The sequence below is a fragment of the Platalea leucorodia genome (genome assembly GCF_965183815.1).
Source record: "Platalea leucorodia genome assembly, chromosome: 3".
Lineage (NCBI taxonomy): Eukaryota > Metazoa > Chordata > Aves > Pelecaniformes > Threskiornithidae > Platalea > Platalea leucorodia.
The window spans coordinates 98,529,555-98,545,714 of NC_138825.1; the positions used below are offsets into that span (position 1 = coordinate 98,529,555).

Below are 16,160 nucleotides of genomic sequence, written 5' to 3' on the forward strand. Positions count from 1 at the left end.
TATAACTAGGATTGCCCCATTCCAGGTAAAGTTTCTGGCATTTGCTCTTGTTAAATTTCATATGGTTGGTGATTGCCCAGCTCTCTAGTCTATCCAGATTTCTTTGTAAGGCCTCTCTACCCTTGAAGGAGTCCACACCTCCTCCTAGTTTAGTATCATCAGGAAATGTACTACTGTACATTCAATTCCTGCGTCCAGATCATTTCTAAAAACATTGAAGAGAACTGGCCCTAAAATTGAGCCCTGGGGAAACCCACTGGTGACTGGCTGCCAGCCTGCTGTAGCCCCATTTACTATAACCCTTTGAGCCTGACCCATCAGCCAGTTGCTCACCCAATGTATTATGGACTTGTCTGGCTGTGTGCTGGACATTTTATGCAGAAGGATACTGTGAGAGACAATGTCCAAAGCTTTGCTAAAATCCAAAACCACCGCATCTACTGGCTTCCCTTTGTCAACTAAATGGGTGACCTTGTCATAAAAGGAAATTAAGTTGGTTAAGCAGGACTTTCCCCTCATGAACCCGTGCTGACTATGACTAATGAGTGCATTGTCTCTCAAATGTTTTTCAGTAACTCCCAAAATAATCTTCTCCAGAATTTTACCAGGCACTGAAGTGAGACTAACAGGCCTGTGATTACCAGGGTTTTCCTTCTTTCCCTTTTTGAAAATTGGGAAAACATTTGCCAGCTTCCAGTCAACTGGGACCTCTCCAGACTCCCAAGACCATTGAAAAATAATAGGGAGAGGTCCCACGACGACATTGGCCAGGTCTGTCAGTACCCAGGGGTGAATTCCATTGAGCCCCATAGATTTATGCGCATCCAGCTGGAGCTGTAAGTCTCAAACAAGTTCAAGGTCAGCTGGGAGCTTATCATCCAAAAGTTCACACACACCTTTTTTTTTTTTTTTTAAAGAAAAGGACATCAAGGCATTACTGCAAGACACTATTAGGGGTCAAAGTCATTTGGGATTTTTCATCTTCTGTGCTTTTGACTACCCCCTTCCCTTGCCTCTCGTTCTCTCTCCCCCTCTCCCCTACGAGTACGCTTTTACAGTTGGCCAGCTCGTAGCAACTAGAAAACCTGAAATTTGGTGTTGAATGACTGGAGGTTACAACAGATGTTTCATTGATTTCAGATAAAATGTCAGACATAAAATGAGGCATTCATTTTTATAATTATCATTTCTTAGTGTTGTAATTGAAAGTGGTAAGAAATTCCAAAATTTGACCTTGTTCGAATAGGAGAGGGTAAAGAGACACGTGAACATTTCCATGGAAGCAATATGTTGAAGTTAATTTTGGGAAGAGAAGGTGTGTTTTTAATAAAATTTTTAAAATATATTTTTTAAGGGAAAAAAAATAGTAAGTCCAAGAATTTTGGAAAGAAGTACCAAGTGATTATTAAAACTGTAAGACACAGTACAGATTTTCACACTTGTGAATTGAATGAGCTCAGACAAAAGTGAAATCACTGTTCTTGAAAAATCTCCTGTATTGCTTGACAGCTGGTTAGATGTTCCCTTGATAACTGCTCTGCTTAATCAAGGGTGTAAATGAAGCCGCCGTTTCAGTGTTTTGCAGGAGTCATTTTAGATTGTGTCTTTAATATCAACACTTTTTCAGTAAAGAGGATTTTTGTGGGGATTTTTTCCTATGATGTGCTGTTAAGTTGGGCTAGTGTTTGTCAGCTTGTATGAAGAAAAATAGCAAATAGTTCTAAATGTAATCCTCCAATTGTGGCATTAGAAAATGGACAGTAGAATAACTACTTTATAATCATTTTTCAGAAGACCAGAAATCCTGGTCTGCTAGCAGTGTGAGGTCTTTGTTCAGAAAAAATCTTAGCATGATAATTTAGCTTGGATAAGAACAAAAGCCAGTTATCTTTATAGTGCTTGGGGTTTTTTTATACCTGATGATCTGATCTGACATTTTAATTTTGTTATACCTCTCCTTAATCTGTTAGAAATATGGCTGCACCTTCAGCACTATATAGAAAACATAATTGCTATAAACTAAATTTTCTTAAGTATGTTTACACAATCATGAATGCACCATTTTTACATGATTATATTAGATAATTATAATGCATGAATGCAGTTAAAAGTCCTCCGGAAGTTCCAGTCTCCGAACCTATTCTCATCCATATTGTCAAATATGTAATCAGTTTAAGATACTTTACTGTGTTTCCCTTGATATAAACTGGAAGCTGAAGCAATCGTGCTATCAATTAGGGCTTAAGTCAGTCTTTCCAATGATTAGCAGAGACATTAGTATGAATTTTGTGTTCATGCTTTCTACTGTGCTCCTTTAGTGCCACCTGGTGACTAGCTTGAAAGAAAAAAAAATACGATTGCATTTCTCACGTGGAGAAGTAGCTGTGATAATTAAAGCTAAAACATTTGCTTGAGCAGGATTATACCAGGTAACATTTGATTTAGGAATGCCTCAATCTTAGCTAGTTTGAGAGGATTTCTTTCAATATCATTTCTAGGCCTAAATTAATCCAGTACTTAATATCTACAATTGTATCATAGCTATGAGCATGTTAGGTAAACATTGCACTTTGCTGGAAATTCAATGTTTATGCACATAATTAATCAAGATGTAACAAGTAATGGCATTAATCACTGTATATAACTTCTGTTTTGCATCTGTTGAGGTCCATGAGACTTCTGTAAAGAAACAGCCCCTGTAGTACATCCTTTGTTAATTCTTGTTCTTAACAAGCTTATATAAAATCCACAGCAGCTATGAAAAAATCATGTTATTCTAAGCCAAGCACAGAAAAGAAGGCTGAACCTCTTCTTTTTTCAAATCTGTGGAAACAAATATTCAACTACATCAGGCCTGTACCTTAGCATCTTCAGGAACAGGTTGGGCTCCACATGGCTCCAGACCTATTATTTGGATTATTGTGCATAACATTCCCATACGTCTTCCCCACACACCCGTTTCCCATACCTGCTCCCCACACACCCGATTCTCTACTGCTCTGTGAATCCTTTTTATATCATTATGAGTGTGATGTGCATGAATCACAGTTTTGGAGCCTGACAAAATAATCCTGCAATAGGAATCATACTGCATTCTCTCCTGTCACTGTCTCTGGAGGGAAAAATACGCTGGCTTTGAGTGCAACTGAAATATGCCACTGAGATGTGAGGCAGATGGACTGAAATGCCTTCAGCATCTAAACGAGTGAAAAAGCACAACTGAACTAAAAATACTTCAAAATTTAAAGATGTCAGTGATTAGCTGCTTTCATCTCAGGTGTTGTTAATGTGAGGTCAGTATCTCATAATATGAGGTTAATTAGAAAAATAAAGAAAAAATGTCAAGAGAATAAATCATCAGTTCCATTTCATCTTTTCTAATGTAGATAATGGATTTCAATCTTCTGTGAGATGTGTGCAAGAATGCAACTGCATTTATCCAGTTGCAAGATTAAGACGGATTTAATCTTGGATTATAAGAAATATATTATCAAGTTATAGAGCTACATGAAGTGGTATTTTAGTTCAGGTCATTTCTGCTGCAGAATATTTCAAGTGCGTTCTTTTTTCCGTCATCGTTTTTAAAAACAAGTGCAATTATGTCTTGCATATGTCCATATTGTAGCACTTTGTGGTTTTAAATGCTATCGTGAAGATAGAGACAGCATTTCTGTTTTAATTGCCATTTTTCATTATTTTCTTAATTTTCTCAGAAAACTGTCTTTTGGGCTCTAATTTTCCATGCTCTGTCACTTTCTAAAAGCTATTCTAAACGTATTTGAGTAATCTAGCAAATTCAAACAGTCCTAATTTTGTGGTAATGTAAGCATGAAAAATATTCATTTTGTTCACATTTCAAATGACAGTTTTTCCTTTCTATGACATAAGACAGAGAGAAATTTCAAGTATTATTTCCTTGGAAATCCTTGCAGAGAAAGGAACAAATACTGAAGAAAGTAGTGGTAACATTCCTAATGTGCTCTCCAGAATACAGGGCAGTAGGTTGCTGCTTATAGCCTGTGTTTTTTTTCTCGCAACTCAGACAGTAATTTACTGGCTGACATCAAACAAATCAGTTCTTTTCTTTGAGATTTTATTGCTGAATCTTAAAAAAAAAAAAAAAAAAAAAAGTATTATGTCCTTCGTGAAGTTGAGACCTAACAATCAAAATCACTGTATAATAGCTGTTGTTTATAGATACTGGTTTTTTTCCTTGGAATTTATTTTTTCTTTTTTCTGACACATTTCTTTAAAGGTAGAAGGCAGCACCACGTATGCCTGCATAGGGGTGACTGTGCTATTATCTATATGAATTTAGGATACTTGGGCTTGTATACATAAAGATACCACAGTAAAGACCATGTCAGCATCGAGTAATCTTTAAAGCTTATTTTAATTGCACCCATTTTTAATCTTCCACTTTTTTTCCCCCAGCAAAGAATCAAAACAAGAGAAATTATGTATACAAAACAGTGAGAATGTATGAATACCAGACATTTGCAATGAAAGTTTACAATGCTGAATTTGGCTTGGATGGCTAATTGCTTGAAGATGATCAAACTGACATAGACCGTATTGTTCTTTTCTTTTCCATTAGATGAACATTCTTCTTTATTAACTTTGCCACATCACTTAAACTTTTGTTCTTTGTGGGCTAGACTATTATAATGTGTGCCATAAGGGGTTAAACCTTGAATTGATTTAGAAACTGCAGCAGATGTGGACTTCAGAAGCCTTCCTGAAAAGCAGAAGCAAGGCGGGGCAGAGTGTAGGCTTTGCCATGAGTATGTCAGGTCTATACTACAATATCCACTCAGAGTAGAAAGCACCAAGGACAGCTTATGAGTTGGTTTTCCCCAAGAGAATCCTAAATGAGCTGATGTTCTTTTACCTGAGAAAGTTATCTTCATACACTGTGATTTACCTGGACAATTCCAAGCAGATGAAATATGAGTAGGAATAATAAATAAACTTCAAAGTATATTTTACATATCAAGAATTGGTTGGAAATCACAGTAGATGGAAGTACTTTCTCCAAAATTGTCCTTCTTCCAAGTATCTAAAAAGGACATCACAAAACTGTCTGTTAATATACCCATTATTTATTAAGGAGGAACTTCTGTTTACTCAGTTCACATTTTATAATGAAATTGTGAAAATTAGCTGATCTTCAGAACAGCAGACGTTGCTTCTGGCTCCCTGCATTGAAAATCAAAATGTTATGCTAACTTTAGACTACATAAGAAGGAACTTAACTTAAATATACTTAAAAACAACATAAATTTTTTTAACCGAAAATAAGAAAGAACAATGAACAGTTTTCAAACTCATTTGAATAGTCTAGGGGTCTAGATCCCATTTCAGAAGGTGATAACAGAAGATGCCATTCCAATATCTGTCTTTTAAAAAAATTTTAAAACATTGCTGTTCCTGGTTCAAAAATAAGAAAAGTGTTACATACTTACAGAGGTGAAATAATTTAGCACATTTCAACCCCATGCAGCAGAGCATGGTGAAAAGTCAATGAGTTAGTATTGATTGAATTAGCTCTGGAACCAGAAGCAATATAACCATTGGAAAGGTAGGGTTTATTAATATGGGTGCATCAGCTGCTGATATAGATATACTGCCTATGAGACTTGTGTTAGTAGATGCACTGGTTTTTTACTGCTCACTGAGAAATCACTGCACTGCAGTGAAAGTTATAAATATTCATTAAGGGCCTAATACTATATCCATTTATGTCAACACAATGTTCCCAGTAACTTCAGAGCTGAAAACTGAGACTCTAAATTTCATACTGGGTCTACAGACAGGAGGATAAAATAGTAAGACTGTTGACACAGGAGTAGAAAAGGAAAGCTCAAGGCATACCATGGAATAAATCATACCATGGCAGCTGCACACAATCAACCAGGTGGTGGTGTATGAAAAGGTAGGCATTTGAGAGCACGGTAGGTCTTGATGTGGTTCATCCAGGAGTAAATTTGTCCTCGGCAGTGCTGAGGTAATTTCTAAGATTAGTAATATATGCTTCTTGTGTTCAGGACATAACAGGCTTTAAAATATGTTAAGTCTTTCAAAAGTCTATGGCCTAACATAAAAATTCATCTATCCCAACACAAAATAGCTTATGAGATTCCTGTCATTGTCCTTTAGCATTTGTTTGGCTAAAAAAATAGAAAATTTGGCAGTCCATATAAATGTATAACTTTTTTTCAGAATCTTTTGTAAAATCTATTGTGTAACTTTTGTGAAATATTGCACAGAAATGTAACATTATTCTTGTTAAAAGCCTTACTCTGGAAACCTAATTCTATGGATTTGACTGAGCAGTTTCATGTGCAGAGTGCATGTAGTCAGTAAACCTTAACATGCTTCCCAAAAGGAGGCCCATCACATTCTCTTAAAGCATGTGAAAATTGTAACTGAGGCAAAGTGGAATTGGGAAGCACTTCTACAAAAATTGCAGAGCTCAGTTTTAAAGAATCTATCGACCACTATTCTCCTATTCCGCCATTGCTGCAATAATGTTTATGCAAATTTCCTTTCTAAATACAAAACCAGTATATTTGAAAATCATCTTGTTGGATTGAATTTTTATTGCTGATAATACTAATATCATTTCATCAGATCTCATCATAGAAAGAACCTGAAGAATTCTCAGTGTTTTATTGAATGATCACTAGTATTTACTTTACAAATTCCCTTAACCTTATATTCTTCTTTATCTCTGAAGCTCAGTACCAGAGTTTACATTAACAGCACGCTTCCCAAGTAGCGATAACTATATCACAGTGTAATTTTGCTGCTCAGAGGTATGCAGCCTTTCATTTCTTATTCTATTTCTGTTTCCCCTGTAGGGCAGGAAAAGGAAATTTCCACCTGGGGAGTTCAGCATCATTCAACATTGATGTTACTTGTCCAACAATCCTCTGTACTAGGGAGACCATATGTCAGCCACAGTTAGCACTTACAATTTATCAGTACTCACTTAAGCATGTAAAGTTCTCTTTCTTCTTGTCTCTGTATACATTTCAAACACTGGAGTCAAGAACAGTAGGAAAGCAAATAGAAGAGGGACATTAGTAGAAGAAACTTGCATCTTTTGTCTCCTGGGTAGTCCAGGTAGCCATGAAACTGGAATTACTAGTGTCCAAAGATTGTCGTCCTTTATGGAGACAGAAGCATCTTTTTCACCTTGCCTTTGCTGTGTGAGGTTTGAATACTCTGCTGTCAACAGCATAAACAGTAATGAGATCTTCTGTTTCCTTCCAGCTATATGTTGCCTGTGAGCAGTCCTGAAGGTTACTGTATGATTGAAATGGCTGCAGATGGAAATCCTCCTGTACAACACAGACTTTCTCTCTCATATCAAGCATCTCAGGTGAGTCTTCAAAACATCAAAAAATACTTATTTGCTTTGAACATTTCATCAGCATATGCACTTTAGTTATTCTCAAAGGAGAATAGGCATTCTAACTTTTTCTAAAGGAGGAAATGTAATTCCTTCTCAGATATCATTATATGTACTTAATTTCTCTTTAATATGTCTTTTCACATCAAGCATCCGTAGTATTTCCATTAACTTCTTCAGTTTACTTGACTCTAAAACTTGTTTCCACTGCCTAAAGTCCATGAAAAGGACACTGATACTGCAAGAGGAAAAATAATGTCAGCAATGTCATTTAACTAGGCCATGGTGTTATTAGAAACTATTCAGATATTGTTAAGCAGTAATTCTCGTTACTGTTTATTTGCAAGCCACGCTGTCTAGTGGAGGGCAGTTATGAATCATCAATGACTTAACCTGGTGTTAGTATTGTTGCTATGACTTCACTTCTGAATAGTATTGTAAAAATGACCGTCTCCATTTTGAAACTGGTATCAGAAGACTCATTCTAAATGGGCAATAGGCCGTCTTTCCCAGATCTTGAGTTTTTCTGTTATTCTTTGTCTCCGTGTTATTGCCTCTCTTTGTTATGCATTCTCTCATCACAAGATTATTTCTGCATGATACATTTTAAATGTTTTTGGACTTGAGAATTTTAACTGTGATTGACAGCTCACTTTATAAGTTTGTTCACCAGAAGGCAGGACAGTTAGCTGTAGAGATGCTAATCATGATGTGCATATCACAGTGTGCACTGCCAGTTAGTAACAGAATTTCTTCCCTGTTTCTTCCCTGAGTCAGTATCTAGGTGTTTGTTCAGTTTTATATAATGAATTAACTTGTATTACATATTGCTATTAGCCCAATGAGTTGTCTGTTCATAGCTTCCAGACAATCAACCTGATATTCTGCTGCAGAAGGTTCCTTCCTCTCTCCCTTTATGTCTTAGGTTCATAACTCTGGCAGAATGTAAAGCTAACACTATTGTCAGCTTCTTCTTAGAGAATCTGGGGAAAGGACTGACTTACCCATCAGTTCCTAATTATATAGAGAAGCCAGCAATACCTTACTCATAGAAAAACTTACAGGTAGCCACCTTTGATGCCATGCACCAAGACTGTACGTCAGGATATTTCTGCCTCTAATCAGGAAATTTCTTTGGTTCCTAAGGAAGTCCACCACTCTTCTCTGTTTCTTTTTGTGGGGGTCCACGGTTAAATTTCAGTTCGTATCATGAGTGGGTTTTTGAAGTGAATGTTCTGGTCATGCCCACTTACCACACTTTGGTTCATGTGGCAGAGCAATCCTGGAGCATGCAAGCTGAATTCTTTTAGGATAAAACAGTACAGAAGATGCTCTCTATGAATGCACTTAATGTGCTGTAACCACTAATGGGTATGTCATGGCACCAAATTACACTTAATCCAGAATAACCCCTAGCATGGTAGGTAGTATGAATGTATTATCCTTACGACTATTACACTTTAGAGATCTGCCCCTGTTTTCTTACAAAGTACACAAGCAAAGAAAGAAAAAAGGAAATTTCTTGTCTCTAGGAGGACTAATGAATTTCTTCCTGTTACTGGCCAAGCTAATCCTTCTTACCATTCAGGCTCCAAGTGAAGAAGGACATTTTCAAATTAGTATTTGAAAAGTTAAGCATGAGTATTACAGAAGTTAACATAAAGTTAATATAATGTTTTATTAAGCCTGCTATGTTCTTAACAAGACTTACAGGAATTCTTCCTGTGTGCTTCCTTAAAATATATTCTGGTTAAGTCAGTTAAATTCAGAACAGGATCTTTACAGAAAGAAATGTGTATTAAGGTGTACTAGCACGAGTTTGAACATCTAACATACTATGATAAAATCCATTGATGCAAGAAACTGAGCAGAGCCTACTGAAGTTGTTCTGTGGTACACTGGATCTGCCCCCAAGGCCAGTGGTTCTGTACAAGCCCAATAATAAAAAGATTGTGTTGCAAGAGAAGTGTTAAAAACACTTTTCTTAATCATAGACACTGTACATTCCAGTCCAATGTTTTGCTTAATTCTTGTAACAGGTTCATAAGCAGAGAGAAAATGTCTGTCTGCAAACACTATTTACAAATCTTGTCCATAGCTACACTGGTTTATAGCTTTGTTTGAAAGGGGATAAAGTCAAGTGATATGAAATGAATTCGACAAGCGCTGAGCCGATGTCTTTAAATTCCTTCCACATGAAAAATCTGATTTAATTTTATCCATGCTTTAAAAGAAGGAGGTTTTTTTTTTCTTTCCCGTCTAAATGAAAGACCTTGTATGTAGAGGAATATCTGGAGGTATTCATGTTCGTTGTATCTCCAAATTTCACTTGAAATTGTCAGCCACAGGGCTCCAGGACTGATAAAAGCAAGACAGGAAAGAGCAAAGCAAAAGCATATGGATGTGTGAATTTCAGATAAGTCAATGTCATGTTTTTCTCCTGTTCCTAGTTCTTTATAGTTGATGCCTGAATATAATAGTGAAGGCCCCTTCACTATAAATTATCTCTTCACATAAATTATCTCTTTGTTTTACACATGCTGTGATATATTTTTTATTCCATTGCTTTATTCCTACTTGACTTGAATTGGTTAGGTTTCACCCACTTTCTGGATTGATGGTATCGTACAAATAAATGCATCACAGTGTGATACACTTATGAAAAAATTAGGATTTTTTCAATTCCTACTGACAGGCATTTAACAAAGGAACTTAGGAATGGTGAAACCCCATGTCAGAGCTCCAGAAAGTCAGACACCAGCTTGAGGAGTGGAATTCACAATGCTAAATGAGGCACAGATCCTTTATATGTGGTGGTCAAGGGTTTGACTCCTGGGTCAGGTAGCACAGGAAATACCATACTGAGCACTAATATGATTTGGTCAGTCCCAATTTGAAATAGTTGTGGGTGTTTCTTTGGTACCTTTGTAAGGAAGTTCTAGGCATTTGTGGCTCTAGAGTTTGAGCTGGCAGTGTGCCCAGGTGGCCAAGAAGGCCAATAACATCCTGGCTTGTGTCAGAAATAGTGTGGCCAGCAGGACCAGGGAAGTGATCGTCCCCCCGTACTTGGCACTGATGAGGCCGCACCTCGAAAACTGTGTTCAGTTTTGGGCTCCTCACTACAAGAAGGACATCGAGGTGCTGGAGCGTGTCCAGAGGAGGGCAATGAAGCTGGTGAAGGGTATAGAGAAGAAGTCTTGTGAGGAGCGGCTGAGGGAGCTGGGGTTGTTTAGTCTGGAGAAGAGGAGGCTGAGGGGAGACCTTATCACTCTCTACAAGTACCTGAAAGGAGGTTGTAGCGAGGTGGGGGTCGGTCTCTTCTCTCAAGTAACAAGAGATAGAACTAGGGGAAATGGCCTCAAGCTGCACCAGGGCAGGTTTAGGTTGGATATTAGAAAAAATTTCTTCACTGAAAGGATTGTCAAGCTGAGGCTGATTGTCAAGCAAGAGGCTGCCCAGGGAAGTGGTTGAGTCCCCATCCCTGGAGGTATTTCAAAGACGGGTAGACATGGTGCTTGAGGACATGGTTTAGTGGTGGACTTGGCGGTGCTAGGTTAACAGTTGGACTCGATGATCTTGAAGGTCTTTTCCAACCTAAACAATTCTATGGTTCTATAATTCTATGCATATAATACTCATAGTATAGAAATGAGGGAAACAATGAGAAAACCTTACCATGATTATTGCGGTTACGGCTGGGAATTCCAGTTTGTGTTTCATGGGATGTGTGTTGTCTGACATGTCTGAAGATATGCAAACACATTAAACCACTCTCTTTATATGATTTTTTTTTTTTTTTTTAAAAAAAGAGAACTACATTTTAAAAAAGAATCTCTTCAGCAAGTATCATAGTTTTTGGCCAGCTTCAAGTAATGGCTATTTCCTTTATCTCTAATTATTATTCATTCATTGCTTACAGTAACATCACAAATCATGTTCTTTTCTGGTGATTCTCTTCTTGTTTCTGCAGATCACTTTTGGATCAATCTTCCTTGGAAATGTTCCTGTTCATGAAGAGGTTCATCGATGTGCTGGGCAGATACATGGCTATAAAGGATGCATTAGGGATTTTCAAGTTAACAACAAAGAGTTGTTCATCATAGATGAGGCTCTTGGAGGGAGGAATGTTGAGAACTGCAATGTTCCAATATGTGATTATCATCCATGTCACAATGGTGGGATCTGCACCAGGTAAGAGTTACCTTTTAAATCATTTTATCATCTATTTACACTCTGTGGCTGGTAGGTTCATCCTTAATGAGAAATGACCATAATTTTCTGTGTAATGAAGTAATCACCAGTCTTTTGTCCTGATAATGTTAAATAGAAAATGTGACATCTTCATGCCTAACCAGAGAGATTTTATACCTTATTTGCTTACATGAAAAGAGATATAAAATGTAATTACATTGCCCACACTGCATACATATTAGGTTGCTGCCAGAATTCCTTTGCGATCAACTAGATCAGTTCCCCTACAAGGCTCAGTGATTTAATCAGACTCTTTGTATAGAAAATTTGGACAGAAACACGTAAGGTCTCATTCTTCTGTCTAACAACTCTTTATCTTACTAGGCCTTGTATCCTCACCCATCTTCATGGTGTGCTCCTGGGTACACAGCATCATGCTATGAAAACAGTAGCAATTAAGTCAGCACCTTCACCATGTGTGAAGAAGTATTGTCAAAGAACCTTTGAAAGTTAAAGTGCATCATGCTGAAAGAGGAAATGGCGTTCAAAAGAGACACAGGCTAAAAGCACAGAGGATGATGGTTCAGTTGAATGATGGTTCAACTGGAGCACAGTAACTGTTTAAGCAATAGTAACTTGATCATTGTCTAAGGCACTCAGCATTTAGGAACCACATTTCTGTTTAAAATTGGTAGAACTTGTGAAGTAGTTGCCATGACTATTTTAAAAATTGTACTTCATCTTCAAGGCAAATGCTGAACAGAACATAGTCTAAAGTTCTTTGAAAGCTCTTGACTGCTGTGTGTTTCTTAGGTTGAGGAGACCTTGAATCAAAGTTTTGAGGTGCTTCTCTGCCTCTTTTGATTGATGTGAGCACACAAAGAACACCAAACAGGTTTTTGATCTCTGAGCCTTGTTTGACTAGAGCACAAATGAGAACAAAGCAACTTTATGAAAACATACACAATTTGCCTACCAAACTGGTGAAACTGACTATGTACTTGGGAGTAATGAGTCTGTTTCTCGTCAGTTGTTCCTTGCTGTATCTCTGTCATTCTACTGATTGGCCTGTCTTCTACCACTATGGAATACAGTTTCATTTAAAGCTTGGGTCCTGAATAATTCATAACCATTGGATTTGTTTCCTGCCTTTCTGCTTTCCAACTGCTGGCCTCAGCCCTTTTCAGAAATGCTTTTGTTCTGAAATGGGCCACTGCTCCTCTGTCCAGAGGAGTCATGGAAGAATGTGCATGTGCAAACCAGGGATAAGCAGCTCTATAGAAGCATGATTTTCATGATTTTCTACAGCAGTCAATGGATTTTCAGGGATCACCTCCAAGCCCAAGAATGATCCATTCCAATGATCAGGAAATCAAGTGGCAGGAAGTCTGCGTGGATGAACAAGATGCTCCTGACAAAACTCAAACATCAATAGGAAGCATACAAGAAGTAGAAGCACGGCCAGGTGACCTAGGAGGAATACAGAGAAAATGTCCAAATATGCAGATATGGGGTTAGGAAAGCCAAAGTCCATCTGGAGATTAATCTGGCAGGGGACATGCAGAGCAAAACCAAATGCTTCTACAAGTACAGCGGCAGCAAAAGGAAGGCTTGAGAAAATGTGGGCTTGCTGCTGAATGGGGCAGGTGTTCTGGTGACAAAGGATCCAGAAAAGACTGAAATACTCGGTGTCTTCTTTGCCTCAATCTTTATTGATAAGACTGACCTTCAGGAATCCTGTTCCTCTCAGACCGGTGGGAGAAAGTTTGGAACAAGGAAGACGTACCCTTGGTGGAGGAGGATCAGATTAGGGAACATTTAAACGAACTGGACATGGGACCTGATGGGATTCACAAATGAGTGCTGAGGGAGCTATCTGATGTCATAGCAAGATCAATGCTGATAATCTCTGAAAGATCAAGGTAATTGGGAGAGGTTCCTGAGGACTAGAAGACTACCTTCAAGAAGGGCAAGAAGGAGGATCTGAGGAACTACAGGATGGTTAGCCTCACCTTGATCTGTGGGAAGTTGATGGAGCAAATTGTCCTGGAAATTGTTTCCAAACGCATCAAGGACAAGAAGGTGGTTGGAAGTGATCACCATGGATTTATGAAGGGGAAATTGTGCTTAACCAACCTGATAGCCTTCCACAATGAGATGACTGGCTTGATGGATGAGGGGAGAGCACTGCTTGTTATTTACTCAACTTTAGTAAGGCTTCAACACTGCCACCCGTAACATTTTTAGTGACAAACTGATTAAATACTGGCTAGGTAAGTGCACAGCGAGGTGAACTGAAAACTGTCTGAAGGACAGGCTCAAAAAGCACAAAGATCAGCGACACAAATTCCAGATGGAGGCCGATCACTAGCAGAGTACCCCAAGTCTCAATACTGGATTGTCGTGGTTTAACCCCAGCCAGCAACTAAGCACCACGCAGCCGCTCGCTCACTCCCCCCAGTGGGATGGGGGAGAGAATCAGAAGGGTAAAAGGGAGAAAACTCGTGGGTTGAGATAAGAACAGTTTAATAATTGAAGTAAAATAAATTAGAACAGTTAAATAGGCAAAGCAAAAACCGTGCACGCAAACAAAGCAAAACAAAGAATTCATTCACTACTTCCCATCGGCAGGCAGGTGTTCAGCCATCTCCAGGAAAGCAGGGCTCCATCACGCATAACGGTTACTTGGGAAGACAAACGCCATCATACCCAATGTCCCCCCTTCCTTCTTCTTCCCCCAGCTTATATACTGAGCATGACATCATATGGTATGGAATAGCCCCTTGGCCAGTCTGGGCCAGCACTCCCCCTGGCTGTGCCCCCTCCCAGCTTCTTGTGCCCCCGGCAGAGCAGGGGAAGCTGAAAAGTCCTTGACCAGTGTGAGCGCCACTTAGCACCTATTTAGAGACAGCTTAGCGCTACTTAGCAAGAACCAAAGCATCAGTGTATCATCGACATTGTTCTCATCCTAAACCCAAAACACAGCCCCATACCGGCTACCAAGACGAAAATTAACTCTGTCCCAGCTGAAACCAGGACAGTATCCACCCCTTATTCCATACCATTTACATCATGCTCAGGTCCCACATTATCCAATACATCCTCTTTAACCACCACCCCTGTTGTCCCAAAAATGTCCATTGAGCTCGTTTAGTCCATGACTTTGGGCTCCATCTGTGATAGTGGTCACTCAGGACAGGAGAGGTGGTGAGGTGGTGTGTTGCGTGGAGTTATTGGGCACCAAAGCCAGCTCAGGTCAGGTCACTGCTGCACTTGCACTGCTTCTTGTAAGGCTTCTCCTCCATTGGTTCAGGTGGTTCCTGCTACGGTAGTTCCTATAACATGCAACTCAGATCATGGGTTACAACAATTTAAAGGTATTTCCATCACAATCTCCACACCTGGCCCCTTTGGGCTAGGTTTAACATTGCAATGAACTCCTCCCCTTACTCCTAGCCTGGCTAGCAACAAGGGGTTCCTGCTATAGTAGTTCCCATAACATGCAACTCAAATCCCGGGTCACAACAATTTAAAGGTATTTCCATTACAGTCTCCACCCCTGGCCCCTTTGGGCCAGGTTATAGGGTTTAACACTGCAATGGAGTCCTCCCCTTGCCCCTGCTTCGGCGTGGGGTCCCTCCGACGGCACAGTCCATGAACTTCTCTAACGTGAGTCCTTCCCACGGGCTGGAGTTCTTCACTAACTGCTCCAGCATGGGTCCCCCACAGGGTCACAAGTCCTGCCAGCAAACCTGCTCCAGCGTGGGCTCTTCTCTCCACGGGTCCACAGGTCCTTCCAGGAGCCTGCTCCAGGTACAGGCTTCCCATGGGGTCACAGCCTCCTTCGGGCATCCACCTGCTCCAGCATGGGGTCCTCCATGGGCTGCAGGTGGATCTCTGCTCCACTCTTAACTTCCATGGGCTGCTCTGACATGGGATTATCCACGTCCACAGACACTTTGGGGTGTCGTGCTCCCGCAGGAACTCATCCACAGGTCACAGTCCCTTCGACTCGAGTTCACACTGGAGTTCCAGCCTGTCCAGTACAGCAGCACAGAAAACCAGCAGCGATGCCCTCGCCATCTGCCAGCCCAGGCACGTGGCCATTGCTGTTATCAAAATGTTCCCAGGCACAACACAGTAAGATGAGAAGCAGTACAGCAAGCAGTAAAAGCAAAAAGCAGCCACTAACAAGCACTACACTCTAACATACAGTAAGGCAAGCAAGCCCTGTGGCAAGCACAGAAGCCTGCCGGTTAACAGCTAAACAGCAATAACAGCTATAAATTCGATCTAGCGCATTCCAATTAAATCTGTTGTTATCTCGAACCCTTCGAGCCCCACGTTGGGCGCCAAAAAGGACTGTCGCGGTTTAACCCCAGCCAGCAACTAAGCACCACGCAGCCGCTCACTCACTCCCCACCAGTGGGATGGGGGAGAGAATCAGAAGGGTAAAAGGGAGAAAACTCGTGGGTTGAGATAAGAACAGTTTAATAATTGAAGTAAAATAAATTAGAACAGTTAAATAGGCAAAACAAAAACCGTGCACGCA

The 16,160-nt window shown here is 39.7% G+C and overlaps 1 protein-coding gene across 1 annotated transcript in view; it reads left to right on the forward strand.

Moving 5' to 3' along the window:
* The window catches only part of EYS (eyes shut homolog), a gene marked incomplete at its 5' end in the record, with an annotated part of 904,266 nt that overhangs the window by 769,964 nt on the left and 118,142 nt on the right, over window positions 1-16,160 (forward strand). The window contains 2 exons of the mRNA XM_082305491.1: window positions 7,279-7,387; window positions 11,388-11,608. Of these exons, the coding sequence (XP_082161617.1) occupies window positions 7,279-7,387; window positions 11,388-11,608 (330 nt within the window). The remainder of the gene's footprint in view (window positions 1-7,278; window positions 7,388-11,387; window positions 11,609-16,160) is intronic.